Here is a 27,981-nt window from a genome sequence, read left to right as displayed (position 1 = left end):
AGCTGTGCAGTCCGGACCCAGGCACCCTATCCCCAGTCCAGGGCGCTTCCACGGGCTCCCCAACGCCCTCTGGCTCAGCTGCTTACACTCCCATGCGTCCGTCCTCCATCTCCGTAGTTCTCCATCCTCCACCTGGCACAGGCCAGCCTTGAGGGAGGATCTGAGTCGCCACTTGCTAGACCTAGGGTGCCACGGGAAAAGTTCTCAGGAGAGTTCTTCGCACGAATGGCGACGCGGCGTGGCCCTCGCGGCGGCCCGTAGGCGCCGGTTCTTATCTTCCGGGCCACCCTTCTCAGGGATCTCCGTTTAGCAGTCTTGCCGTAAGTGCTGTCTCTTCTCCAAGAACCGTTAGGTTTTTGGGAGGTCGGTAGCGGAAGAAATCGCCAGTGTCCTCACAAACCTCTTCCTGGAAGCCCCGGGCGTCGCGGCCGGAAGTACGCAAGCGCTGCGCCTTGACCTCGCCGTGTCCAGTTCCGGGGTCGTTCCGCTCCGCTGTCCAGGCCGCGGCGTTGGGCTCTCTCTTCCGCTGGGCTGCTGCCTCCGGTACACCGGCCCGGCCGGCCCGAGCCGAGGGGAACCGAGCGGATCCGGGTCCACTCGGCCCGGCCATGAGCGCGGTCGCATGATGCGTCGCCGCTCGCGCCGCTGCAGCCGACGGCCGCGAGGAGCCGCAGCACTGGGCGACCCCACCCGGGCCTCGGGTAAGTGCAGTGCGTGCGGCGGCCGGGGCCACGACCCCAGGCTGCTCCCGGCGGCCTCCGAGCCGCAGTCCCCTCGGGGGTCCGCTGCCTTCTCTGCCGATCCCGCAGAATCGGACCCTGTTTGCAACCTCAGGCTTTTGCCTGACCTTGGGCGCGACACCCAGCTCCGGAGCCAAGCGTTCTCTGTGGCTAATGTCGGGGTTGCTGTCATAAAGTGCTGTCACCCGTCTGTGGGCTGTGAAGTCTTTGTAAGGCATGCTTTGTCGCACGTCTGCCTTCTCCAATCTTATGCCCCCACCCTCATCCCCTTTAACCGAACTCTTCTATTTTTTGTCGGTCTGCTTCCTTCTCCTCCCCCCTGCCCCTGTCCATGGTAGTAAGGGGTTAGTTACCCGGGAAGGGCGTCTTGGACAAGCAGGTCAGCTTTCAGGGTAATAAGGTTCAACTCTTCTGAGCTGTCATCATTTCTAGAACTAAGTCCCTTCTAGCTATCAAATAGGCTCATTTTATTAGCTCGTGAACAGCCAGTTTATTGTGGCAATTAAATTGGAGTAATGAGAGTTGCAGCTGTCTACTCTGTAGCGGCTTTCACAGTTGCGTGTGGTGCTGTTCAAACCCAAGCTACAGCCTCCTTTGCAGTCCCCATAGAGACTGCATTCGTGTTTATTTTACTGGCTTGGATGGCAGGTCCTTTACATTTCTTCCCAAATCTTTCCCAGCTACCCATCAGGACAATGATCTTTCTAATGTTGTTTACAACTTTCACTTGCCTAAAGTTACAATACCTTGTTAAACTTGCACAATTGATTGAAGTGAAAGGTTCTTGGAGAATTTTATAAAATGGTCTAATGAGAGTGTTAACTAAATTTCACTTTTTGAATGTTGCACAAAATAGACAGGTTGGAGGTGTGGAAGTTGGATTGTATACTTTGTGCACAGGCTTCTGAGTTGAGAGCTGAGGAGAGGACTAGAGGACAACAGTGAGTGAAGAGGTAATTTCACTCAAAAAATTTTCAATTAGAACTCTTAAGTGGGTGCACTTTCGAGGCAGAAGCAGGTGGATCTCTGTGAGTTTGGGGCCATCCTGGTCTACATAGTGAGTTCCCTTTCCCAAGAATGGAAAAGTAGGCATGTATAGCCCCAGCATTCAAGAGCTGGAGGTAGAGATGAGAAGATCGAGAGTTTGGGCCTACCTCAAGCAAAACAAAACTAAATGGAAAAGTATTACTGTTAATGGAAAGACCCTCAGTTCAAAAGCATATGTGAAACTTTAAGAATGATTTTGACTAGTTAAAAGTATGGACGGGATTTTTGTTTGTTTGTTTGTTTGTTTGTTTGTTTTTTTCAAGACAGGGTTTCTCAGTGTAGTTTTGGTGCCTGTTCTGGATCTCACTCTGTAGACCCGGCTGGCCTCGAACTCACAGAGATCCTCCTGGCTCTGCCTCCCGAGTGCTGGGATTAAAGGCACGCACCACCACTGCCCAGCTAGGATTTGTATTCTTAATGAAGTTGTTACTTGCTCACGTGAACTTTGGTGATATAATATGATAACAAATTAACCCAAGGAAGTAAGAATAGAAGTTAGTCCCCACTAAAGTAGCGTCTGGGTGCTTTGGAAGTGGTTTTGCTGTCCGCTCTAGCACTTCCTAGCTTCGTTCTCTGCTGAACAATGACATATGACATTTCCTAAAGGCAGCTTTTGAGGGACATTTCTTAATAGTAATGTTTTGATTATAAAAGTAATGCTTTTAAAAGATTTATTTTTATTTGTGTGCACGCGTGCATGTGTGTACCTGCCTCTTGTGTACATGCAGATGCCTGCAGAGGCCAAAGAAAGCATTGGTTACCATGGAACTGGAGTTACTGGTTGTTGTGAGTGGCTCAAGGTGGGTGCTCTCTGGAAGAGCAGCATGTGCTCTTAACCACTGAAGCCATCTCTCCAGCCTGTATACACTTTCTAAAGAATGTTTTCACGCACAAGAACAGAACAGAAGACATAAAATCAAAACTGAGCTCCAGGGCAGGGTGAACGTTGACACCTTACCATGGGACACTTCTGTTTTAACAGCTGAGGAGAGTTCAAGTCTGCTGTGAATATTGCTGAGATACAAAATTTAGGGGGAACAGCCCTGCTCTCCACACTGCAAGTTGGGGTGGGGTTCTCCAAGCCACCCCCTTGGTCATAGTCCACAGGAAGGACTCAGCTCACTGAAGGAGATAACCGGTGGTTGGTTTATTACAGAAAAGGGCTGCAAATTAAAGTCAGCCAAGAGAAAAGAATGGAATCCAGGCAGGTCTCAAATACCAGCATCTGCCCTCCTCCTGTGGGTCCCCAGCTCCCTGACATTGCTGTGTGGCATTGTGTATGGAGTATTGCCAACCCAGGCCTCCTCTGATGAGGGGTGTGACGGTCAGTGGAACAATAGGCAGCCTTACTTAGGTGGTTAGGTACTGTGACACCCAGAGCCTCACAGCACATCATATCGTTAGGGGTTTGTTCTTGTTTGCTTTTGTTTTTTTACTCTTCCTCCTTGAAAATGTAATTCTTTGCTTTGCCGTTGACTAATGACTCTCTCTTCTAAATCATGGAGGAGACAAAGGTCAGTGGGAGAGCTTCGTAATTCCAGTTCTCTTCTATCTAAAAAGTCTCTGAAGTAGGGTGTGGTAGTATGTCTGTAGTCCTAGCTCCAGAGCCTGAGACAGAAGGATTGCTTGGGCCCAGGAGTTTGAGCTAGCCTGAGCAACACAGCAGGTCTTTGTCTGGCTTTGTACTCCGTGCTCCATCTCCTGCTATTTGCACACATTTGTCTTGCTGCTCCGAGCCCTGCTTACTGCTGAATTCCATTGCTGTAAACAATTCATAGAATTCTGTTACTTCTTAAATGAAATCCAGACTGTGGACTATGTCTTATTGGCACAGCACCTGATCATTTAAAAAAATACTATATTCAGTCGTGGCTTGAAGATAGTGGGTACTTTGAAAATTGGTGAATGAATACTTGTGCTAGGCAGAGAGAGTGAATGTGAATTTTCATTGGAAGAAGGAGCAGAAGCCCAGAGGAGCTCACCAAAACTTGTGGGAGAGGTGGAAGGACTGAGCCTTGACAAGTCTGGAGGAGAGTTCAGTGAAGCAGCCCTGAGGAATTTGGACCAGATGGATTTGGAGAACGGAACTGAGATTTTGAAGAATAACTCTTGTTACTGGGATCTTGATCTAGGCTCCTTGTCATCTCTGGGGAAAGAATTCAGATGAGACATATCATAGTGTGGAACACTCTCAAAGGTGAGAGTGGGCAGTGGCCCAAGGAACCATTATGGAGGGAAACGCAGTGACAGTGACCAGAGAGCTGGTCCTGCTGCCCACACGTGTAGGCAGACTTCACACTGTGCTCCTGAAGTCTTCGGGACAGACAGCTTTCCTGAGAGGTGCCTTCCTGTGCAGGTGATTGACAGGCCACTGGATTAATCCCTAAGGGACAGGCAAGTTATGTCTTCATTCTTTACCAGGAAGCCTCTGCTAGGTAGAAGTCCTAGGATCTTTCTGGCAGTTCAGAAGCCATGTCTCCACCCAGGGCCAGAGATAACAACTCAGATCCCATTCTGCCAGGCCCCAGTCCTGCGGCTTCAGCTCCTGGTTTTCCAAGTTGCCGGTTGTGAAGGGTGGGTCTGTCCTCAATGGCCTTGGAACCTACCAGTTTCTAACTAGCCAACTAATGCAGAGGGTTGTTGGGACCTAGTGCCTGAGGCTTGAGTGCCACAGGGTGCGGGCACCATGGAGAGGTAATGACAAGGACACTAAGTAGGTATGTCCTCTGGCCACACAGGAGAGCAGAGGCATTAGGCACGCAGGTTGAAAGCCTCTGAGGAAATCTTGAGGAAGCCAGGCTCCATGCTCAGAGCACAGCGGAGAGGGGCCACCAGCTAGAGAAGTGTTGGTTTCTCTGGAGACAAACTTTCCAAGTGTCATTGATATGCTTTGAAATTCCAGAATTCTGCTGTTCCGTAGAGTGCTCTTTCTCAACCCTGGGCTCTGGAGGCGGTGTGTGTCAGCAGGAGAACCCAGCAGTAGAAGCAGAGTGGCCCCAATCCCATATTCATAGGGTCTATTTGAATGACCCATCTCCAAGACTTGGCTCCTCATCTAACAGCAGTGCTCTGTGCTGAGTGCGCTTCATGACACCATCTACCTTGAGCATCCTCTCTGCCCCACTTTTTCTCCCAACCTCAAGCATCCTCCCCGTCCCCATCCCCCACAACATGCAACATCCTCCCTGCTTTTCTCTCTCACTCACTCAATGTTCTGGAGTGTAGGGAAATCTCAAGAACTGCCCTGGTGAGGATGTGTTGGGAAACAAGCAGCAAGGGAGCAGCCAGCAGGAGGGGTGTGCAGCTCTGGGTGGCTGTGACTGCAGGCTGCAGAGGGTCTGTGCACAGGCAGGTGTGGAACTGATGTGACCCGATCCTCCAAGGATTGCACTGAATGCAAGCGGGCCAGGCTGGTCAGGTAAATAGAGGCACTGAGTCTACAACTGAGTGCACAGTGCCAGGATCTGGGTGGGCAGGGGAGGTGGGGATGTAGTCAGGTTGGGGATGCTTCTGAGGGTCAAGACCCCAGCCAACACTTGCTCAAGGCTTAGATGTGGGGGCTGGAGGAAGAGGCTAGTGAAGGTGAGTTCTTAGTAGTTGACCTTAGAGGCTAGATGGTGTGGTGTTGTCTATTGAAATGGGGAGTGGGGGACAGTGTAACGGAGGAGGCTCTGCTCCCAACCCTCCTGCAGTGGAATTGGCTAGTAGCCAGTTGACTATTATGTCACCAGGATGGGTATTTTCTAGATTCAGTTCTCCTTTCCAACCCCCTGGGCCTGTGACCCCCAAGACATCACTTCAGAGAGCACGGGAGTAAAGAAGTCAGGACCCTAGCCGGGCGGTGGTGGCACACACCTTTAACCCCAGCACTCAGGAGGCAGAGGTAGGTGGATCTCTGTGAGTCTGAGGCCAGCCTGGGCTACAAAGCAAGTTCCAGGACAGCCAGGGATGTTACATAGAGAAACCTTGCCTAAAAAGAAAAGAAAAGAAAAGAAAATATATATATATATATATATATATATATATATATATATATATATATATATATATATATATATAAAGAAGTCAGGACCGGTCCTGTGTGCTCCCCAGCTGGAGACCTGTGGGCAAGTGTAGCTGTTGAGGGGAAAGCTCAGTGATGCCTTCCACCCCTGAGGTGGCTCCTCCTCCTGTCCTCTGCTTCCATGTCTGTGTTCTCCACTTCCAACCTCTGTGACCTGCAGTGTTCCAAGTGCTGTTTTATTGTGACTAAGTATCTTTAACAGACACTTCTAGAAAGGTTAAATAAGGCTACTTACTGCTTACAGCATGCAGCCCTTGCCAGTGTGTTGACACTTGGCTTTTGTTGGGTGTGTCTGTATGTTCTTCAAGGTTAATAGTTTTGTAGATTTAGTAATCAGAGGAGAAAATAATGGATTCCTGTGCATAGGTGATCAGCCTGGCATGGGAAGCCAGTTCTGCACTCAGGCCTGTGCGCTGGAGTGACCAGTGCTTCGGAAGCACTTTTCACAGGTGCTGGGCTGGGTCACACAGGCTGTTCATTGGCCACATCGAGTGAGGGTTGGCTCCCTTGCAGTCATCCCCACACACACACAACTTAGGTGCCCTTCTCACCTGTCTGGTGATGTGCCCAGGACACTTGTCAAAGGCGTAGGTATTCTTGACCACATGGAGGAGTCTGATGGGTGCCCCTCTGAATGCTTAGGGTTCCTACTGCACCCAGTCTTCAGGAGTGCTGCATCTCCCCTCCCTCCCAGCCTGCTGCTGGGCTCCTCAGGACCTGGGTGCCCTCAGGTTCTCCACCACCTGTGTTTCAAGCATCTGCCTCTCCATCCTGGACTGTGATTTGCAATTCCAGGCCAAGTCTTGCCTTCAACACCCACTTCCTGTCACTATCTCTTTTGCTGGCCTGTCATCTCGGTAGACTATCGTGAGCCCTGGCAGGGTCTTGGAACAGAGGGGCCAGCCTGCTACAGCACTTTGGGGGCACTTAAGGTTCTCGGCACTATGGATACATGACTGCATTTCTGTTCTTTCTCTTCCAGTCTCCACAGCTGTCCCTGAGTCTCACTGCACTTCTTCTACCACCACCCCCCGACTTCCTCCAGGGTCCAAAGGTGGTGGTTGTGTTGAGGTTTGTCTATTTGAGAAAGGGTCTCACTTTGCAGCCAGCTGTATGAGACCTGAAACTTGTGATCCTTTGTCTCTGTTCCTGGGTGTTAGGATTAAGGCATGAACTACCTCCTCCAACTGTACATTTTAGCAAGTTCCCACCATCATATGGCAACGTGCCCCCCATCCCAGTGTGACAGGACAGTCACACTACCCTCCCTCCAGGCCCCAAAGCCACTGATCTGTTTAGTTATCCAGGCTTCTGCTTTGTTCAGTTTATGACAGTTGTCCAGTGCGGAGCCTTTCGCTCACTTTGCATACCTAACACTGTGTTCTGAGTCTCCGTGAATGCGTTGTTTCTAAGCTGCGTCATGCAGACAAAGACAGCTTTTCGCTCACCTTCGGCAGTGTGAGGAACACTCCTGTGCACACTCCCATGCAGGGGTCTGTGGGAATGCTGCTTTGGATCACTTGGGAGTTCTGGCTGTGAGTTCTCCCCAGGCCAAGGCTAGCCTCCCACCCTCTAACAGTTGGCTTTCTCCTCGTCATCCCTGTCCTTTGCGGCTTCATTCCCTGGGCCTGCACACATGGCCCTATACCCCAGAATCAGAACTGCACTGCTTCGGTGGCCTTAAGACAAGTTCAAAGCAAGGACAGAAGAAAGGGCCTCTGATGCGAGCCTCATCTCACACTCAATCCAGCGGCTTTGTTGGCAAACTTGGCGTCTGTTCCTGCATTCCCATGGTGCCCACCATGGGTGAAATGTGGCATGGCCATTGCAAGGTGCCACGGGTGCAGGGGAGTGCTTCTGTGAGGTAGGGAGATGAAGAGCGCCCTCCGTGTGACTTCCACTGTGGAAGTGGGGACACTGCAGAGAGTGTGACTTCCAGTGTGGAAGAAGTGGGGACGCTGCAGAGAGTGTGACTTCCAGTGTGGAAGAAGGGGGACGCTGCAGAGAGTGTGACTTCCAGTGTGGAAGAAGGGGGGACGCTGCAGAGAGTGTGACTTCCAGTGTGGAAGTGGGGACACTGCAGAGAGTGTGACTTCCAGTGTGGAAGAAGTGGGGACGCTGCAGAGAGTGTGACTTCCAGTGTGGAAGAAGGGGGACGCTGCAGAGAGTGTGACTTCCAGTGTGGAAGAAGGGGGACGCTGCAGAGAGTGTGACTTCCAGTGTGGAAGAAGGGGGGACGCTGCAGAGAGTGTGACTTCCAGTGTGGAAGAAGGGGGGACGCTGCAGAGAGTGTGACTTCCAGTGTGGAAGAAGGGGGGACGCTGCAGAGAGTGTGACTTCCAGTGTGGAAGGGGGACGCTGCAGAGAGTGTGACTTCCAGTGTGGAAGAAGGGGGGACGCTGCAGAGAGTGTGACTTCCAGTGTGGAAGAAGGGGGGACGCTGCAGAGAGTGTGACTTCCAGTGTGGAAGAAGGGGGGACGCTGCAGAGAGTGTGACTTCCAGTGTGGAAGGGGGATGCTGCAGAAAGTGTGACTTCCAGTGTGGAAGGGGGATGCTGCAGAAAGTGTGACTTCCAGCTGGTATCTTGGGGCTTGCCTTGCCGACACCTCGGATTTCCCCACTAGCCTGCAGTTCCGCTAGTGAACTCTGCCCGTCCTTACTGCACTGCCACCCTTCCTGTGCCTGCCCGATGGTCCCCTCAGGCCCTTCTCCTCCTGCCCTCTGCCCACCGTTGCTTGGGTGAGAGGACGCAATAGCCTCCTGGGTGACAGACCTCCCCTGCCAACCTCGTCCTGCCTTGATGCCAAGTACTCTGTGTGCTACCTCATTAAGACACCTGTCCTCTTGCCCGAGTTCTGGTGCCTGAGCAAGGCACTCAGCGGACTGCTCGTGTGGCCCAGTCCTGTCCCCCATCACAGCCCCCTCTCTCGGGTGGTGCCCTTCCCACCTGGGTTCTCTGTATTCTCTCCGTATCTGCTTGTCCATCAGGTTGCCCTGTGGCCAGTCATCTTTCCTGCTCCTCACTCTGGTTCTTGCTATCTCTCCCCTGATGCCTTTGCTCTTGGTTTGGAAGCTTTCAGCACATTGTTTGGGAGGCTCTGCTCCACCCCCACCCCCACAAGTGTGAGAACCCTGTGGATGAAGCTCTGCTCTTGAGTCTCTGTACTGTTTTTTAAGTGCCTGGCGCTTGGGTGCCGAGCCCCATGTGATGAGGTGTGTCTCTGTCAGCTGCAGACGTCTGCTCTCTGTGTCTGTGTGTAGGGCACTGGTGGATTGTGACTACTGCAACCATCAGCTCAGTGTGAGATCAGGGTCCCAGGCGGGCACTTGGGGCATAACAGTATTAGATGTCCTCTCCCTCATTCTTGGAGGAACCGATCACCAACAGATACTGATTCTTGAGTTCCTTCTGCTTCTGTCCACATGACCACAGAGCCTGAAGTCACAGATGAGAGTAGATGGAAGACAGCCTTGGCTCACAAATGCACTGACCAGGATGTGGCTTCTCCTGAAGCTTTTTCCTCCAGCACTGCCCCAGTCCCTGGACTAGCCGTCTTATCCCTGCATCCTCTCATGGGAGCCCCACAGACTCACAGAGAAACACATATTTAAAGTGTGTACTTCATCTGTTCAAAACAACTTAGTGAATATTTAAAGCATGGTCTCACAGTGTAGCCCAGGCTGGCTTCAAACTTGAGACAGTCCTCCTGATTTGGGCTCCTGAGTGCTGGGGTTACAGCTGTGCCCACAGTGGGTTACTTAATGAATTTGGCTTTGATAAATCCATGTGCCCATGTCCCTTGCTTCAGCTGGAAGGCAACCTCAGCCTCTTGAGCTGGAACCCGTTTCAGGTTCTTTGGACACCTGTTGGTTTGTGTGGTTTGTGGTCCCACAGGAGAGTCACTGCGTACATGTTCCTTCACTTCGCTGGAGTTTGTGAGACTGCCAGTGCTTCTGCTCATTCAGTCACTTTCTCTTCCCTGTGTGAATATGCCACACTCTGCCAGTCTCCTGCAGACGCCATCTGCAGTGGCCCTCAATCAGTGCTAGCACTTTCTCTTGGCCGCTCTGCCCCCCTTTTTAGCAGTGCCTGGTGCTATAATTGCCCCCCTCAGTCACACTCTGCCCATCCTGTGGCTCCTCCTCCATGGCTAGTGAGAATAGGCTACTGCTGGACATACACACCAGCCAGGTGTGGCCCCTCCCTCCTATCCCTGGATCCATCCTTCCTTCCTTCCTTCCTTCCTTCCTTCCTTCCTCCCTCCCTCCCTCCCTCCCTCCCTCCCTCCCTCCCTCCCTCCCTTCCTTCCTTCCTTCCTCCTTCCCTCCCTCCCTCCCTCCCTCCCTCTCCCTCCCTCCCTCCCTCCCTCCCTCCCTCCCTCTCTCTCTCTCTCTTTCTATCTTTCTTCCTTTCTTTCTTTTTGAGATTTTTGAGACAGGGTCTTGTAGATGTATCCAACCGTCTTATTAAATAAGAAACACAGAAACAATGTAAAAGAGAAAGCCAAGAAGTCAGAGCTCAGAGCTAAAATCTCACCCTTCCTCCTGCTGTCCCAGCTTCGCGAAAAGAGACCTACTTCCTGTCGGTTCGTATTTTTAAAGTATGTTGTTCTGCCTTCTCATTGGTTGTAAACCCAAACACATGACTGCCTCGTCACTGTCTGAATGTACAGCCCCCTAGGTCTTAAAGGCATATGTCTCCAATGCTGGCTGTATCCCTGAACACACAGAGATCTTATGGGATTAAAGGCGTGTGCCACCACCGCCACACTCTTGCTATGGCTCTAATAGCTCTGACCCTGAACACACAGGTATCTATGGGATTAAAGGCGTGTGCCACCACCGCCACACTCTTGCTATGGCTCTAATAGCTCTGACCCCCAGACAACTTTATTTATTAACATACAATCAAATTAATATTTCAGTACAAATCAAAATAATATTTCAATACAATTAGATTACCACCACAGGGTCTCTCCTGAGTCTCACAGTGTAGACCCAGCTGGCTTCAGACTCAAAGATTTGCCTGCCTCTGCCTCCCAAGTACTAGGATCAAAAACATGTACCACCATACCTTTTCTTGAAGGATTCAGGCATCTGGATTTGGAGCTAACATGAGGAGGGTAAAAGAGACCACAGTAAGTTATTGTTGGCTGCAGTAGTGTGTGTCCCAGTCTTAGCTGCTGGGTCCTGTGGCTCAATGGCTTGAACTCATGAGTTGGAGGCTAGCCTGGACAGCTTATAATACCTTATCTCAAAAACATAAATAATAAAATCAATAATTTTGTTCCACAGTTAATTTGCTGGTGATCAGAACTCAGAAGACCAGTGATTTCATTGTTGTGGACAGTCCCAATTGCAGAGCCACAGTGCTGCTTAGACTGTGTGTGTGACATCCATGGTTCACAGACTTGTTCTGTGCGCTGCTCTGTCACTCAGCAGGTAACCTGTCATTGAGTTTATTGTCTTGCAGGCCACATCACACAGGACAACATGCGCCTTACAGTCCTGAAAAAAAGGCACAAGTGCTCCCATGATGCTTAGAAGCAATTTGTAAGGTGAGTGTGCGGCTGGTGTGTGTGACAGAGTCTCACTCTAGCTAAGACTGACTTCAAACTTACCATCCTCTTGTCGCAGCCTCCTGAGTGCTGGGATTATGGGCACAAGCCACCAGTCCAGCTCATTGTGACTCTTGACTTAGAGCACAGTATCCCTCCCTAGCTGATGTAGCTATGGATTGTGGGACAGACAAGGGTGTGTATGTGGTCAAGCCCAGAGGCAGCTGCAGTCTGAGGCTGTAGGCGGAGTTTCCTGTCCCAACTGCCTGGTCCCAAAGAAACCACAGAGGCTGATATTACATTACAAATGCTCGTCTAATAGCTCAGGCTTGTTACTAACTAGCTCTTACACTTAAATTAACCTGTAGTTCTTTTTATGCTTTGCCACATGGCCCATGGCTTGTTACTTCATATTTTACACATCCTGTTTGCTTAGCAGCTGGCTGTCAACTACCCTGTGGTTCCCTAAGAGGCTAAGTCTCAGGGTGAGGCACATTCACTCAGAGCTCTTCCAGAATGGACCACCAAGAGTGTGGCACCAGCAGATATTAGTGTTTGTTGTGTGGGACATGGCTCCTGGTGGGTCGTGTGGCCCAGCATCACATTTCTTGGTGCTAGCCATGTTCTCTCTGTGTATGGAGTGCTTTCCTTGTGGTTTTTTCTCTCCTTTCCCATTGCACTAATGCAGTGGACACAGTAACTTGGGATGGAGCAACTCACAGATAGCTGCATCCTGCTGTGTTCAGTGACTGCTGCCTTTTAGATTTTGTACAGGCATGGCAGCACATGCTTGTCATCACAGCACTTAGTGGGTAGAGGCTGGGGGGTCAGGAGTTCAAGGGCAGCCTGAGCTACCTGAGACCTTGTCTCACAAGAACAGAAAAGGGGAAATAAAGTGACACTTGGATCTTGGGCTGTTTTCCTTCTCTGGTGTCCATGGATTTGGAGGTGCACACCTACAGCACACACATGTTCTACACTGCCAGCCTGATGTGCACATCTAAGAACATCCTGCCACAGCCATTGTTAGGTGTGTCTGGGGGTGCCATTCTTCTGTGGATATCCCTGCCATCTGTACCCCAGGAAGAGCAGAGCACTCCGTGCCCTGGCAGCTCTCATGGGAGCTGAGCCGGAAAGCACAGCAGAGCGGGGAAGCACTGCAGACCCGGGAAGCACTGCAGAGCCGGGAAGCACTGCAGAGCGGGGAAGCACTGCAGACCCGGGAAGCACAGCAGAGCAGGGAAGCACAGCAGAGCCGGGAAGCACTGCAGAGCGGGGAAGCACTGCACAGCCGGGAAGCACTGCACAGCCGGGAAGCACTGCACAGCCGGGAAGCACTGCACAGCCGGGAAGCACTGCACAGCCGGGAAGCACTGCAGACCCGGGAAGCACTGCAGAGCCGGGAAGCACTGCAGAGTGGGGAAGCACTGCAGAGCCGGGAAGCACTGCAGAGTGGGGAAGCACTGCAGACCCGGGAAGCACAGCAGAGCCGGGAAGCACTGCAGAGCGGGGAAGCACTGCAGACCCGGGAAGCACAGCAGAGCAGGGAAGCACAGCAGACCCGGGAAGCACAGCAGAGCAGGGAAGCACAGCAGAGCCAGGAAGCACTGCACAGCCGGGAAGCACTGCACAGCCGGGAAGCACTGCAGACCTGGGAAGCACTGCAGAATGGGGAAGCACTGCAGACCCGGGAAGCACAGCAGAGCGGGGAAGCACTGCAGACCCGGGAAGCACTGCGGACCCGGGAAGCACTGCGGACCCGGGAAGCACTGCAGAGCCGGGAAGCACTGCAGACCCGGGAAGCACTGCGGAGCCGGGAAGCACTGCGGAGCCGGGAAGCACTGTGGACCCGGGAAGCACAGCAGACCCGGGAAGCACTGCAGAGCCGGGAAGCACTGCAGAGCTGGGAAGCACTGTGGACCCGGGAAGCACAGCGGAGCCGGGAAGCACAGCGGACCCGGGAAGCACTGCAGAGCGGGGAAGCACTGCAGACCCGGGAAGCACTGCAGACCCGGGAAGCACTGCAGACCCGGGAAGCACTGCAGAGCGGGGAAGCACTGCAGAGCCGGGAAGCACTGCAGAGCCGGGAAGCACTGCAGAGCCGGGAAGCACTGCAGAGCGGGGAAGCACTGCAGAGCCGGGAAGCACTGCAGAGCCGGGAAGCACTGCAGACCTGGGAAGCACTGCAGACCCGGGAAGCACTGCAGACCCGGGAAGCACTGCAGAGCGGGGAAGCACTGCAGAGCGGGGAAGCACAGCAGAGCGGGGAAGCACTGCAGACCCGGGAAGCACTGCAGACCCAGGAAGCACTGCAGAGCGGGGAAGCACAGCAGAGCGGGGAAGCACTGCAGACCCGGGAAGCACTGCAGACCCAGGAAGCACAGCAAAGCAGGGAAGCACAGCAGAGCGGGGAAGCACTGCAGAGCCGGGAAGCACAGCAGACCCGGGAAGCACTGCAGAGCGGGGAAGCACAGCAGAGCGGGGAAGCACTGCACAGCCGGGAAGCACAGCAGAGCTGGCACCACTCAGTGGCTGTGCCCCTGTGTGACTTGCAGCGCCCTGCCCTCCTGGGAGAGCTCAGATAGAAACCATGGAATTCTGACCCCACAACCTCTTGTCCCTCCATGTTAGCCAGGCTGTTCCTCACAGAGCATGCCTAGCAGAGGAAACCAGGAAACAAAGGGGTCCTGGCCTGTAGAACCCTTCAGCTGGAGGCCTTGATGTTCCTGGGCCCAGTTACAGTTTGTTTACAGAATTGGATATTCGCTGGGTGTGCTGTCACACTGCCTTTAATCCCAGCACTTAGGAGGAAGAGGCAGGTAGGTCTCTGTGGGACTAAGGCAGGTCTAATCCACAGAGCCAGTTCCAGGCCAGCCAGGGCTATACAGTGAAATCACGTTTTAAAAAGAAGGATAGTGGGAGTCACAGGAGAGTGCTGGATCTGTGAGGGGCCTTTCCTGTCATATCTGTCTTTAAGCAGACAGCTCTTGCTGCGTGCAAGTGTCCTCTGTCTCAGCATGTTGATGTCAAGCAGGGGGCAGGTGAGGTGGGGGGTAGAACCTGGCTGGTGGACACACTGAGATCTCAGATGAGGCAGAGCCATCCAGCCTCTTGTTGGCCCTTCAGAACCAGGCTCAGCCGGTGGTGCCTGAGGTTCTGAGACCCCAGTCCCAGTGTCCAGGAAGGAGGAGCTGTGCAGGGTGTTTGCGGGCAGGAGAAGCAAGGTCCCGTGTGCCTTACAGGGGCCTGCCCGGGAAAGCTGCATGAGGGCATGAGGAGGGCAGCCCTGGCCCGGGCACATGTCCCCATTCTTCTGTCTTCTATGGTACCCGACATCGCCCGGAAGATCTTTTGCTCTGATTCTTCTCTGGCTGTGGAAACAATGGTGTCTTCTTGCCCTGGTCTGTGCTGCGTGTCAAAGTTCTGTACTCTGCCAGTGGGGACACCCATTGGCAAGTGTGTTCCACTTACAATTAAGAAAAAAAAAATGGCCGGGCGGTGGTGGCGCACGCCTTTAATCCCAGCACTTGGGAGGCAGAGCCAGGCGGATCTCTGTGAGTTCGAGGCCAGCCTGGGCTACCAAGTGAGTTCCAGGAAAGGCGCAAAGCTACACAGAGAAACCCTGTCTCGAAAAACCAAAAAAAAAAAAAAAAAAAAAAATGTGTGTCCGGACTTGAAAAGCCATGCTGCTGATTGGTGGAGCCGCAAGAACAGCCCCACCCCCTTTGCCCACCTCGGTGCTTCTGTGGAGGGGCAGGTTCACCTTGGTGCCCAGCACCGTTTCCCTTCCATGTCCCAAGGCCAGGACACAACCGGACTCTCCCTCCCTCACTGTACTTGTCCCCAGCGTCCCCACCCTTAGCAAACATGATAAGAGAAGGCCGAGCCGGCAGGCCAGGCGCCGCCGCCGCCACCGCCGCCTCAGAGTAGTTCCTGCTCGAGTCCAGTTCTTCAGCTCCTCTGGTCTCTGTGCTCTTGGCAGTTGGAGGCCACAGGAAGTACTGGGAAAGTCTGGAAAGAAAGACTGGATTCATAAACAGGAGGCCTTATGAAGGTTAGAAATCACATGTTAGAAGCAGCGTGTGATTGAGGACTCTAGAGGCGAAAACAGGAGCTGTCCGCAAAAGCTGTTGCCCACCTTCTGCATTAACCTGGGGAGGAGGAGGAAGCTGAGGTGGTGGAGGGCAGCCAGGTACAAGCTCAGCCTGGTGAGTCTCTAGGAAGGGGAGACAGAGCACTGTTTGCCCATGCTTCCTTCCCTATGCTTGGTGACGTCTGGGTTGAAGGGTGAAAGCCCTGTCCAGAGCACAGACAGCTCAGGTCACTGGGGACAGCAGTGTCCACCGGGGTCCTCTATGTGTGCTGGACGCTGTGATCTGTACAGCTGGTGCCTTCCGTCATCTCTGTGTGTGGTAGGTGACAGCTTTGCATGCACAGGCAAACAACACACTGACCCCTTGGGCCTCACACAGCAGGACAGTGAAGAAGGCAGAGATTGAGCCCTCGGCTAGTTTGGTACTTAGGTCCTTTTCTGCTCGGTGTATTTGAGCTGACTTGGCACGTGTGTTAAATGTGTATGTGTATGCGTGGTTTTGCCCAGGAGCCTCACCAGCTCTCACCCCTCTGCAGGGTGTGTCAGGGAATCATGCAGCCGTCAGGACACAGGCTCCGGGACATCGAGCATCACCCTCTCCTGACCGACAATGACACTTACGATTCTGCGTCCTCCGAGGCCGACATGGCAGACAGGGTGTGGTTCATCCGTGATGGCTGTGGCATGGTCTGTGCTGTTATGACATGGCTTCTCGTCGTCTATGCAGACTTCGTGGTAACCTTCGTCATGTTGCTGCCTTCCAAAGACTTCTGGTACTCTGTGGTGAATGGAGTCATCTTCAACTGCTTGGCGGTGCTCGCACTGTCGTCCCACCTCAGAACCATGCTCACTGACCCCGTGAGTACACGCATCTCTGCTTAGAACGTTGGCATGTCTTGATGCTGCCAAGGAGCAGCGCACAGCACTGCACAGATATGTGCAGACATGAAGAGTGTGGTGGGCTCGTCTCTGGAGCAGAGTCCTGTTGGCCTCTGAGTGAAGGCAGACCTGGACTTGAGCTCCTCGGTTCCTGATGCCGTGAAGGCTCAGTTCAGACTTCCAGGCTAGGGGCAGCTGCTTCTCAGAAGCTTGACATACTCTTTTTGTGGCCACCCTAGAGCTGGGAGAGGTGGCTGGGGCTTCCTTCTGGCAAGGGCAATCTGAGGGCCACGTGAGAGCAGTCCCCACAGGTGGCCACGTGAGAGCAGTCCCCACAGGCGGCCACTGCAGGTGTATGAGGCCATGTGTGTTCCTTCCAAGAAAGTTCTGAGCTTCTTTACAGCACTGACTGCGGCCCTGGCTCAGGGACCCCGGCCTGTGCATGTAGAGTGGCCTGTGCTTGTGTCTGCCGGTTTGCTCCCACGGAGGTGACAAGAGAGGAGTGCTAGCTGGGCAGCGCCCTGTAAACCAGTGGATTCCAGCATGCCTGTCAGACAGCCTGATGGAATACGGTTCATAACAGTTGCAAAATTACAGTTATGAAATGAAACAAAATCATATTAGGAGGAACATCAGGGTCCCAGCATTAGGAAGTTTGAGAACCACTGTTGTACCCTTATATTGCCATCTACGGTGGAGGCAAGGCTGCCTGGCCTCGCAGGCTGCCTCCCTGCCATGTTGGGATCCACAGCATAGCCTTTGCTTCCTCTCCTGTCTGATTCAGTGGCCTTGGCTAGCCTGTCCACAGCTAGCCTGTCCACAGCTAGCCTATCCACAGCTAGCCTATCCACAGCTAGCCTATCCACAGCTAGCCTGTCCACAGCTAGCCTGTCCACAGCTAGCCTGTCCACAGCTAGCCTATCCACAGCTAGCCTATCCACAGCTAGCCTATCTATCCACAGCTAGCCTGTCCACAGCTAGCCCGTCCACAGCTAGCCTATCTATCCACAGCTAGCCTATCTATCCACAGCTAGCCTGTCCACAGCTAGCCTGTCCACAGCTAGCCTATCTATCCACAGCTAGCCTGTCCACAGCTAGCCTATCTATCCACAGCTAGTCTATCCACAGCTAGCCTGTCCACAGCTAGTCTATCCACAGCTAGCCTGTCCACAGCTAGTCTATCCACAGCTAGTCTGTCCACAGCTAGCCTGTCTATCCACAGTTAGCCTGTCTATCCACAGCTAGCCTATGAACAGAACTGTGTCGGAGAGCTCACCCTGTGGTGCAGTCTGCCAGTGGCCTGGTGTGCTTGTGGAGCCTCTGGCCGCACTAACTCCCTTCCTCAAACTCAGTACACTTGGGGCTTCAAAAGCCTCTGTTTTCCTGAAACAAGATCTCACTATATAGCCCAGGCTGGGTTCAAATTCAGCCATCCTTCTGCATCTGCCTCCCCAGTGCTGGGATTATGGGCATGTTTTACTGACTTTTTTTTTTTTTTTTTTTTTTTTTGTAGAGGAGGGGGCCAGAGTGGTTAAGAGGGTGGCCCTGTGTAGCCCTAGCTGGCCTGGAACTCACTATATAGATTAGGCTGGCCTCAGACTAGTGGCAATCCTCCTGCCTCCGCCCCTCAAGTGCTAGGATTATGGTGTGAGCCTTGTTTTATTGTATTGTTTTGCCTTCCTTTCACCCAACTGTCGATCTGTGTGCACAGGGGGCTGTCCCCAAAGGCAATGCCACCAAGGAGTACATGGAGAGCTTGCAGCTGAAGCCTGGCGAGGTCATCTACAAGTGCCCCAAGTGCTGCTGCATCAAGCCGGAGCGTGCCCACCACTGCAGGTACAGCCTCCGCTCTCTGCAGAGCCCCGCCAGCACCTGTAGTCTGGGGAGTGTGCACACGGTGCAGACCTCAGGGCCCTTCCCTGTGGCGGGGGACAAGTAGACAGCAGCCAGAGGAAGTGACAAGGTGTCCACTTGTTTTCCTGGCCTGGTTGTCATGGGCTGCTGGCACATGGATGTCGTAGCTAGAGAAGCAGGCCTCTGTATGGTCGCTGCTCTTCCTGGCTGGCAGGAGCTGCAGACCAGATGCAGGCTCCTGTAGACATGGTGTCTGACACTGACTAATGAGGAGGAGGAGCAACAGTCCAGCCCACAAACGTGCATTTCAATGGCAGCCTCTCCTGGGCCCCGGCCACTGGCCTTTGCTGCAGTCTGTCATTTGCCTGCTGTGCCAGGCCTGGGTTTTAAACAGGCTGCTGTTCCTTGGGGGTGCTGATATCAGGTATGGAGGGTGAACCTGGGATACTTCTCCATCCCAGGGAATCTGTTGGGCTTCCTCATCCTGGACTGCGTCTCTGTGTGTGTGCACAAAGATGGAGTGTGACCTCCCCTTGAAGTGTCTTCCTCCTAATGGGTTGGGATTTGCAAGTGGGAGCAAATAAAGATGAGCCGGGCCTGAGATCAGCGGTCTGCAGGGAGGACAAACGGTGTAAGAGGTTTTGTCCACCTGTCGCTGTGGAGAAGTGGGAAGCTACGGCCAGCTAGGCCAGAAAGCAAACACGGGTGCATGGTATCGAGAGAGAAGTAGTGGTCTTGGGCTGGGGCTGGCATGGGGAGTGACTGGCTGTGGACACAAATTCCTCTTGGGGGGTCACCTCACAGTTCCACAAGTGCAGGAGTCACTCCGTTGTGCATTTAAAGGGAGTGCACTGCTGTGGCAGGAAGTTACTCCTGCCATCCATTGGAGGTGACCTGGGAATGTTTTGGAAGCTGTTAGGTTGGCAGGTACACCAGGGGATATGAGAGAAACTACATCCGACAGAGTGGATAGTAAGAGACCAGGAGCCAACTGCTGCTGCACAGTGCTCACTGGATGCAGTCAGTGATGTAAGCTGTTTCAGAAACGCACCTACCAGCAGAGTCAGGCATGAGGGACAGAGTAGGAAAAGGCCCAATACACACTTGGAATCCTAGCACTTAGGAGGCTAAGGCAGGAGGATCGTCGGGAATTTGAGGCCAGCCAGTTTGAGACTCGTCACAGGTGTCGGCAGAGTGCTGTGCAAAGATGTCCCCCGGCCTCTCCCACCTTGTATTTCTTTCTTTTTTCTTTCTTTCTTTCTTTTTTTTTTTTTTTTTTTTTTTGGTTTTTTGAGATAGGGTTTCTCTGTGTAGCTTTGCGCCTTTTTCCTGGAACTCACTTGGTAGTCCAGGCTGGCCTCGAACTCAGAGATCCGCCTGGCTCTGCCTCCCAAGTGCTGGGATTAAAGGTGTGCGCCACCACTGCCCGGCCCACCTTGGATTTCATTTGGTGTCTGTCACTGGTTTCCCCAGAGCACAAGGTACTGAACTGTGCACTCTCCTTTGCAGTATTTGCAAAAGGTGTATTCGGAAAATGGACCATCACTGCCCGTGGGTGAACAACTGCGTAGGAGAAAAGAACCAGAGATTCTTCGTGCTCTTCACGGTGAGTGGAAACTTTGTATGGAGATTGTGTTGAACTGGACGCAATTCTGAAAATTGCACCCACTGGAGCTGGGGAGGTATTTAGCCTCAGAGCTGCTGGCTGTGTTGGTACATGCAGGGCACAGTGGTGACTGTCTGCTACTTGTATTACATCACCTGTGGGTTTGTCTGTCCCTCTCAGTCACTACTGTCATACACAGGGCCTTCCTTTAGCTGGAGAGCTCGATTCCCTGCTTGTTTGCCATGTGACCATCGGGCTTGATCCACTGTGGGCTTGGATGGCCGCCAGCACTCTTCCATGGGTGCGTGGGTGTGGGGGGGGGAGGTGTGTGAGAGAGAGAGAGTCGGGCTGAGAGAGAGAGCGAGAGCAGCCAGCCTCTGCTTGTAGGATGACAAATTGTTCTAAAAAGCTAACCCGTCTCCGTCCTTCTAGATGTACATAGCTCTGTCTTCAGTCCATGCTCTGATTCTCTGTGGGCTTCAGTTCATCTCCTGTGTCCGAGGGCAGTGGACAGGTAACTGACTCTCTGTGTGTCATTCCTGAAAGTTTCGCAGTTGGGGGGGGGTCCCCAAGGGAGAATCAGTTTCCTGGATGCAGGGACACACACACACACACACAAACAACCTTATTTGTAATAACCTGAGTTTGGTTTGTTGTAGTTGTTTGTTTGTTTGTTTGTTGTTTGGGGGTTGTTTTGTTTTGTTTTAAACAGGGTCTAACTTTGTATCCCAGGTTGACCTTGAACTCAGGGATGATTCTTTTACCTCAGCTTCCTAGGTGTTGGAATGCCAGGTATAAGCCATTGTGCTGGTAAAAAGCTGACATTCCTTAAGACCGGAGTGTGGTAGTTTCACCCCTGCTATCCTGCTTATTTGCTGAGCCCTTGCTGGATCCCTCACTCAAGGCATGACTGACGAATTTCTGATAGGTCATTTTAGCTGCTTGCAGACTTTAGACACTAGAAGCGAACAGGATTGCCACCAGTCCGTCAGTCCTGTGTTCGCTTTCTGGCTGGCTTAGTCAGTCATGATTCACAGCTGCCTTGGCGTGGCCTGATGGGGTATCCAGAGAGGTGTGATCCAGACGGCCCTTGACGGGCAGCTGCAGCAAGGCAGAGGGGCTGAACTCCTGTGACAGTAGCCCCACAGTGTAGGTACAGGAGTGTCCTTCAGGACAGCCCCACACCTCCGGGAAACCAGGCAACTTAGCGTGACCTTATCTCATAAAGAGAGCAGGGGTAGAGCTCAGTGGAAAAACACTTGCCTGGCATTTGTCAAGCCCTGGCTCCAGCCCCCAGTGCAGGAAGAACTTCAGGGAAGGTGGACTTGAGAGGTTGCTGGCTAGGAAGGGTGGGCAGGCTGTGTGCTGGGCAGGCTGTGTGCCAGCCTCTTGGAGAGCTCGAGGGCACTCTCCAAGGGCGCACATTCCTTCCAGGAAACTTAGTGCAGGGGTCAGGGTGTGTAAGTGTAGGGCTCCCTCCCTGTGGTGTAGGGTGCTGGTGCACTGACCCACCTCCTTCTCATCCCCAGAGTGCAGCGACTTCTCACCTCCCATAACTGTAATCCTGTTGGTCTTCCTGTGCCTTGAGGGCCTCCTGTTCTTCACGTTCACTGCGGTCATGTTTGGCACCCAGATCCACTCAATATGCAATGATGAAACAGTGAGTCTTGTTCTATGTCTGCAGGGGGGGGGGTGTCCTGATCTGGAGTCTTGGACATTGCTCTGTGTCTGGGGGGGGGGGGGCTGGGATCTGATCTGGAGTCTTGGACATTGCTCTGTGTCTGCGGGGTGGGGGTCTGATCTAGAGTCTTGGACATTGCTCTGTGTCTGTGGGGGGGGTCTGATCTGGAGTCTTGGACACTGCTCTGTGTCTGTGGGGGGGTGGGGGTCTGATCTGGAGTCTTGGACATTGGTCTGTGTCTGTGGGGAAGGTGGGGGGGGTGTCCTGATCTGGAGTCTTGGACATTGCTCTGTGTCTGGGGGGGGGGGCTGGGATCTGATTTGGAGTCTTGGACACTGCTGTGTCTGTGGGTGGGGGTCTGATCTGGAGTCTTGGACACTGCTCTGTGTCTGTGGGGGGGATGGGGGTCTGATCTGGAGTCTTGGACATTGCTCTGTGTCTGCCGGGGGGCAGGGGTCTGATCTGGAGTCTTGGACACTGCTCTGTGTCTGTGGGGGGGTCTTATCTGGAGTCTTGGACACTGCTCTGTGTCTGTGGGGGGGTCTTATCTGGAGTCTTGGACATTGCTCTGTGTCTGCGGGGTTGGGGGTCTGATCTGGAGTCTTGGACACTGCTGTGTCTATGGGGGGGTGGGGGTCTGATCTGGAGTCTTGGACATTGCTGTGTCTGTGGGGGGGTCTGATCTGGAGTCTTGGACATTGCTCTGTGTCTGCGGGGGTGGGGGTGGGTGGGTGGGTCTGATCTGGAGTCTTGGACACTGCTCTGTGTCTGCAGGGGTGGGGTCTGATCTGGAGTCTTGGACACTGCTCTGTGTCTGCAGGGGTGGGGTCTGATCTGGAGTCTTGGACACTGCTCTGTGTCTGCAGGGGTGGGGTCTGATCTGGAGTCTTGGACAGCCTCGGACCCCACAGGCCTGTGTTTTGCTGCTCCCTCCATTGGCACAGTGTTGTCTCTGGGTCCTGGATTGATGGAAGTCAGTTAGGCCAAGCAGGCCCTGGGTCAGAATGCTCAGCGGGTCTCAGGAACTCAACTACCCTCCTACCCTTACAGGCCTGGAGTAGGTGCTGTGTAAATACAGGACTGAGTAGGAATTCAAGCAAGGGCTTGGTCCCATGCAGAGGGCCACTGCCATCAAGAGCCGCAACAGGCTGACTTTGCGGCTGGTCCATGCAGATGGCTGCAGCCTGGCTGTGTGTGAGAGAGACAGGGAGGAGCACTCACAGTGCCCAGGTCCACACAGGCTCTGGAGGCCTGGCAGCAGACTCGTGCTGAGCTGTGTGACTGAGCAGCAAGCTGGCTGTGGGTCGCTCCTCACTGCCACTGTGACTTCTTCTGCTTCCAGGAGATCGAGAGGCTCAAGAGCGAGAAACCGACGTGGGAGCGGAGACTGCGGTGGGAAGGGATGAAGTCTGTCTTCGGGGGCCCCCCCTCCCTCCTCTGGATGAACCCCTTTGTTGGCTTCCGATTCAGACGGCTGCAAGTGAGGGCTAGGAAAGGGGGCCCTGAGTTCTCTGTGTGAGCCTTCGGGGCCGGGACGTCTGCAGACATCTTGATGCTCCTTGGCCTGCAGACAGCAGCCTGGTGGGCAGATGGAGCTGGCCAGCTGACGAGGCCGGGAGCAGCTACGGGGCCACGGGGCCTTGTCAGTTTTTGTGTGTACTGCCAGGAGAAGCATGCAGCCCCAGGAGGCCATCCTGTCACCATCCTGACACTTGGGATGCCACGTGGGCCGAGAGCATCCCACAGGCAGAGCTGCTTCTCAGTCGTGAAGAAAGCCGCAGAGCAGCAGCTGCTGGCAGGCCTGCTGGCCCGCCCCCAGCACGCTCCCTTTCCAGAAGGGTTTCCACAGAGACTCTGTGGCTTGGAGGGCTCCAACCCCTAGCACTGAACAGTGAAGACGGCTTCCAGAACACTCCCTGCTGTCCGGAATGGGCATCCTTTGACCCTTCCAGCAAGTCTGTACGTGCTCATCTGTGTGTGTGTCTGTGTGTGTGTGTGTGTGTCTGTGTGCGCGCGCACGCATGTGCCAGAATCAGCAGTGTTGTTCAGGCACGTGTGTGGTAGACAAGCTGTCTTTCCGACTCCAGTGTTTCAGGGAAGTGGGACGCACTGCTGGCCCTCGCTGGCCTTCTATGAATGTATCATACAGTGTCCAGATCCAAAGAACAGGCATGCCTGCACATGGGCCCGGCCTCCTGCTTTTATTTCACTCAAAGTAGTATTTGAGGGCGTGGAGCTGAGGTCTTGTTGTTCCGGCCAAACTGACAGCATGCAACAGTCCCTCAACAAGGAAGGTGGCGCCCTGTGCTGAGGCCCAGCACTGTGGGGAGGGGGCCGTGGGAGCTCAGCATGAGAGGGGCGAGCCGCCTTGGCCCCTTTGGGCAGGTGCTGCAGGGGCCAGCCCGGTGCCCAAGCTGTCAGAGCAGTGACTGATGACTTGATTTCTCCACCGTGGCGCTGCGCTCAGAGTGCACCCTGGGTGCGGCTTCGAATACGGCAGTCCACACACAGCTCCCCTCGGGGACTTGCCTTAAACTTGTAGGTTGTTCCTTTGCCGCTGAGTGAGAGCGGTCTGACAGAGGCGGGGGACTTGCTGCGAGTCCGCTCCCGTGCAGACACCGTGTGTCCCTGTTGGGACCAGCTGCCTTTCTGTCCTGTGATACCATGACTGTTGGCCATGTCAGTCGCTTTTACCCGGCCTCCTCTGGGCTTCTGTGCCACCGAGGGGAACCCCAGGACCTGTGAGCCTAGCCCTAATGCAGTGAGCAAACTGGGGCGCCCTCAGATTGTCTCTGCATTCCTTTGCACATGTGTCTGGGCATGCAGGCTCTGGGGTGCCATCCTCCAGTGTGGAATCTGTGGCGGTGAATCCAAGCTGAGTATACTTGACTTTTCAACTCCTCAGTGTGATTTTATATGAAATAAAGTGACCCGTCCACAGTTCTCACCTCCTGCAGCCCTCTTCTTCCTGGGTGGCCTGCCTGCCTTTTCTCCAGAATCTAACTGCTGTGTGCCTGTGACGGGATGTGGGCATCTGGGCGCAGTTCCCAGAGTCACCTCTGCAGCTGTTCCCTGGCTAGGATTTTACTCTGAGACCCCTTAACTTTCTCCTGAATGGCCTTGGTGAAAAAAAAATTTTTTTAGTTTATTTTAAAATAAAAACTAAAGCTGAGCATAGAAGCTGGTATCTGTAACCTCAGCCCTTGGGGAGGAGGATTGATTGCTGTGCCTTTGAGGCCAGTCTGCCTACCCAAACATGAACAAATGCTATTAAAAACCTTTCCGAGCTGGACGGTGGTGGTGCACGCCTTTAATCCCAGCACTTGGGAGGCAGAGGCAGGCAGATCTCTGTGAGCTCAAAGCCAGCCTGGTCTACAGAGAGTTCCAGGACAGCCAGGGGTACACAGAAACCCTGTCTCAACTCCCCACACCCAAGAAAGAAAGAAAAGGAAGGGGGCTACATGAGGAAGGACCCAAAATGGACCAAAATGGCCCAGCCTTGGGTGTGCTGTACAGATGCTACTCTGAGAGGCTCATGGTGACTTTCCTGACAGAAACACAGCATGCCTGGCCCACTGTGCAGCTCCTAGCCTGAGGCCTTTAGCTGTGACCCTGCCTGTGTCCCTCCTGGGATGTTGGGAGGCTTCACCATACAGGGCAACCAGGACTGGTGGGAAGGGGATGAGGCCTGGGTATGAGACCAAAAGGTGTCCCATGGGACCCAGTCAGCTGCCGGCGCAGCGGGGAAAGCGTTCGTGGCTGAGCAGCCTGGCTCTTGTAGCGGGCACAAGCCCCACAGACCCTGAGGACCCAGTGGCTCCTCAGCTGTCAGCTGCCTAAGCACAGACAAAGACACAGACCCCGAAGGGAAGACGTGGTGATCCCACGGCCCTGCGGAAGAAGGACGGACAGCCTGGGCCGTTCGAGAGGCACCGAGGGCAAGTCTCTCAGCTCCGGTGGCTTTCTGGAAAGTCCAGGAGGCTGTGGAGGAGCTTGTTCTAGGCATGCAACCCCATAAATCAGAGGTGAGGGGTAACCCTTTGCTTCCTGTTAGCTTGGGGCTCGCAGCCTGTGTTCCTCTCCTGGGCAGTATGCTTCCTTCATTGTGCAGCTTAGATTATGAGGCTGGATATTTTATTGCTCGAGATGAAGGGTCTGTGACTTTTGCAGGACCTAGCCCCGCTTAGTCACGTCACCATGTCCTGTGCCCCACCCCTCCTTGTCCCCATTCATGCTGCTTGAAGTTTACACCTTCTAGACTGACGTGGAACAATGGCTAGGCTGGGTTCACCCCGTCTAACATCCCCACCTCCCAAAGTGGCTGCCCATGGGCTCCACTCTCCTGTGTCTGGGTTTAAGTGACTTTAATTTACCCCATAGAGCGAAGTTTAGCCCTGGGTCTCAGACTCAGCCTGGCTAATCCTGCCCTGTGCTGGTCCCCAGGGGTCTTGGCTGCCCCTGTGGTTCTGGGGAACACCTAGGTGTGTACTCTTCTCTCTGCCTCTTTCCTCTGGCTTGTGAGTTAAGTGTGGGACTGCCTAGACCCACCCTCCCCCCACTCCTATTTTCTTTTGTCATCTTCTAGAGAACCCCTCAGCTCTGTCTTCCGATTCTCATGTGTTTTGTTGTTTGTCTTTAGACAGGGTCTCACTATGTAGCCTTCACTGGTCTGGAACTTGCTATTTAGATCAGGCTGGGCTCAAACTCATGGAGATCCACCTGCCTCTGCCTTTCAGTGCTGAAATGAAAGGTGCACGCCACCATGAGCCCCAGATCCCCTTTGCCTCATGTTACCCAATTGGTTTAGAATTCCTGCATGGCCCAGGTGCTGGGATTACAGGTGGACGCCACCGTCCCCAGCACCTTCTCGGATGCCTTATTTGGGTTTGTGACAGTTTTCAGGCCCAGGAGCTTGTGGGGCTCTGTGGGGCCACAGGACAGGACGTGTGGGGTCTGCCATAGATGGGGGGTGACACCACCACAGACTTTGGCTTCATCCTTGTCTTTCCTTTCTCCAGTTCTGTGCTCTCTGGCTGCCACTACAGCCTCCTCCTCAAGTCCTGGAGTAGGACCCTGAGGGGCCAGTTGACTGTGGGGTGAAGGGGACCCCCAGATTTCCAGAGCAAACTGCCCCTCGCCTCTCTGTCAAGGAGCAGAACTTAGGTGCTGGACATTCTCTCATGGAGCCCTCCCAAACCACTTGGTGTTCCGAAACTGGGGAGCTCACTGTCGCTAAGAAGCGGCATAGACAAGGTGGCGCCCCACAGGGAGGGAAACAGAAGCTTAGTGTTTTCCCAGCGTGCCCTGTGGGGTTGAGGGCGTCATTCTGTATTCTGCTGGAGACATACCCCAGGTCATCAGGACAGTGATGCTCATTGAAAGGGTGGCCTGGGGAGATGGCGCAGTGGGTAGAGCGTTGGCTTTACATGCATGAGGACCTAAGTATGATCCCTGGCGCCCAGGTCAAAAAAAAGCTAGGTGTGGTGGTGCCCGGCTGAAATCCCAGCACTGGGGAGGTGAAGACAGGTGGATCCCTGAGTCCTGCTGGCCAGCCAGCCTCACCTACTCATGCGAGCCTCAGGACAGAAAGACCCTGCTTCAAAAACAAGACGCCGCACGAGATGTGCTCAGCGGGTAAAGGCGCCTGCCACCAAGCCTGATGACTCAGGTTCGATCCCTGGGACCCACATGATAGAAAGAGAGAAAACTACAGTAATTGTCCTTTGACCCCCACACACATGCTATGACATGTGTACATGCCCCCCCCCACATAAATAAATTATAATAATTGAAAGGAAAACCCCAAATGTTGATAGCGACTGGGGAACAATATGGAGGTTGACCTGTGGCCTTCACACACGCGTGTACACACACATAAACACACAAAATCTGTGTTGATTGATGGTTTTCTTGACTCTCACTATTGTACCACTGTGTACATGGGAAACTGAGGCTCAGGGCACCTAGGCAGCAAGCAGTGGTGATGCTGTTAACCATGAGTAGCTTTAGGAAAATCACAATGCACACAACGGCCGGCAGGATGCCTGCCACTCACCTGATCACCCAGCCACAGGCGCACAAGGACCAAGAGCTGGACCTTAGGAGCTCACACCATGACAAGGGTCGGTGGCATCCCTCCCTGTAGGAACAGGCTGGAAGAGAAGAAAGTGATTTACAGTGCTACATGATGGCCACCAGGGGGCGCCAGGAGACAGCAAATGTCTGCATGCGGCTCAGACCCCCTCAAGGCTTGCTTTCTCTTTTAAAAAGAATGTGTAAGTGCATGTGAATGTGTGCTGTGTGTGTGTGTGTGTGTGTGTGTGTGTGTGTGTGTGTGTGTGTGTGTGTGTGTGTGTGTGTGTGTGTGTGTGTGTGTGTGTGTGTGTGTGTGTGTGTGTGATCCTGTAGAGATGGAGTTACCTGGCTGACATGGGTGCTGCCATCCGAACTTAGGTCCTC

The 27,981-nt window shown here is 53.7% G+C and overlaps 1 protein-coding gene and 1 long non-coding RNA gene across 3 annotated transcripts; one reads left to right on the top strand and one right to left on the bottom strand.

Annotated features, from left to right (window-relative positions):
- Positions 1–275: 275 nt before the first annotated feature.
- Zdhhc7 (zDHHC palmitoyltransferase 7) lies at positions 276–27,922 on the top strand. Of its 2 annotated transcripts, none has more exons than XM_006990159.4 (8): positions 276–701; positions 11,325–11,409; positions 16,039–16,360; positions 18,093–18,217; positions 19,745–19,841; positions 20,274–20,355; positions 21,371–21,501; positions 22,865–27,922. In XM_006990159.4, exons 3-8 carry the CDS (start codon positions 16,055–16,057, stop codon positions 23,039–23,041), a joined length of 918 nt encoding a protein of 305 aa, XP_006990221.1. In that variant the 5' UTR covers positions 276–701; positions 11,325–11,409; positions 16,039–16,054; the 3' UTR covers positions 23,042–27,922. The 2 variants fall into 2 exon arrangements, with proteins under 2 accessions (XP_006990221.1, XP_076428329.1); XM_076572214.1 differs by lacking the exon at positions 276–701 and adding an exon at positions 1,086–1,693.
- LOC143273325 (uncharacterized) lies at positions 2,680–11,507 on the bottom strand. Its single transcript, XR_013051335.1, has 3 exons — positions 11,473–11,507; positions 10,926–10,960; positions 2,680–3,933 (listed from the first exon to the last, which is right to left on the bottom strand). It is a non-coding gene; the product is annotated as an uncharacterized LOC143273325 (long non-coding RNA).
- Positions 27,923–27,981: the final 59 nt, after the last annotated feature.

Source organism: Peromyscus maniculatus, chromosome 5, assembly GCF_049852395.1.
Source record: "Peromyscus maniculatus bairdii isolate BWxNUB_F1_BW_parent chromosome 5, HU_Pman_BW_mat_3.1, whole genome shotgun sequence".
NCBI classification, from domain to species: domain Eukaryota; kingdom Metazoa; phylum Chordata; class Mammalia; order Rodentia; family Cricetidae; genus Peromyscus; species Peromyscus maniculatus.
This window is presented reverse-complemented; position numbering and strand designations above follow the sequence as displayed.

Excerpts from the sequence above, each read along its gene's own strand:
- Zdhhc7 (XM_006990159.4), top strand. The coding sequence starts at position 16,055 with ATGCAGCCGTCAGGACACAGGCTCCGGGACATCGAGCATCACCCTCTC. Across the intron at positions 16,361-18,092 it reads GAACCATGCTCACTGACCCC|GGGGCTGTCCCCAAAGGCAA; the intron begins GTGAGTACACGC and ends CTGTGTGCACAG. Across the intron at positions 18,218-19,744 it reads GAGCGTGCCCACCACTGCAG|TATTTGCAAAAGGTGTATTC; the intron begins GTACAGCCTCCG and ends TCTCCTTTGCAG.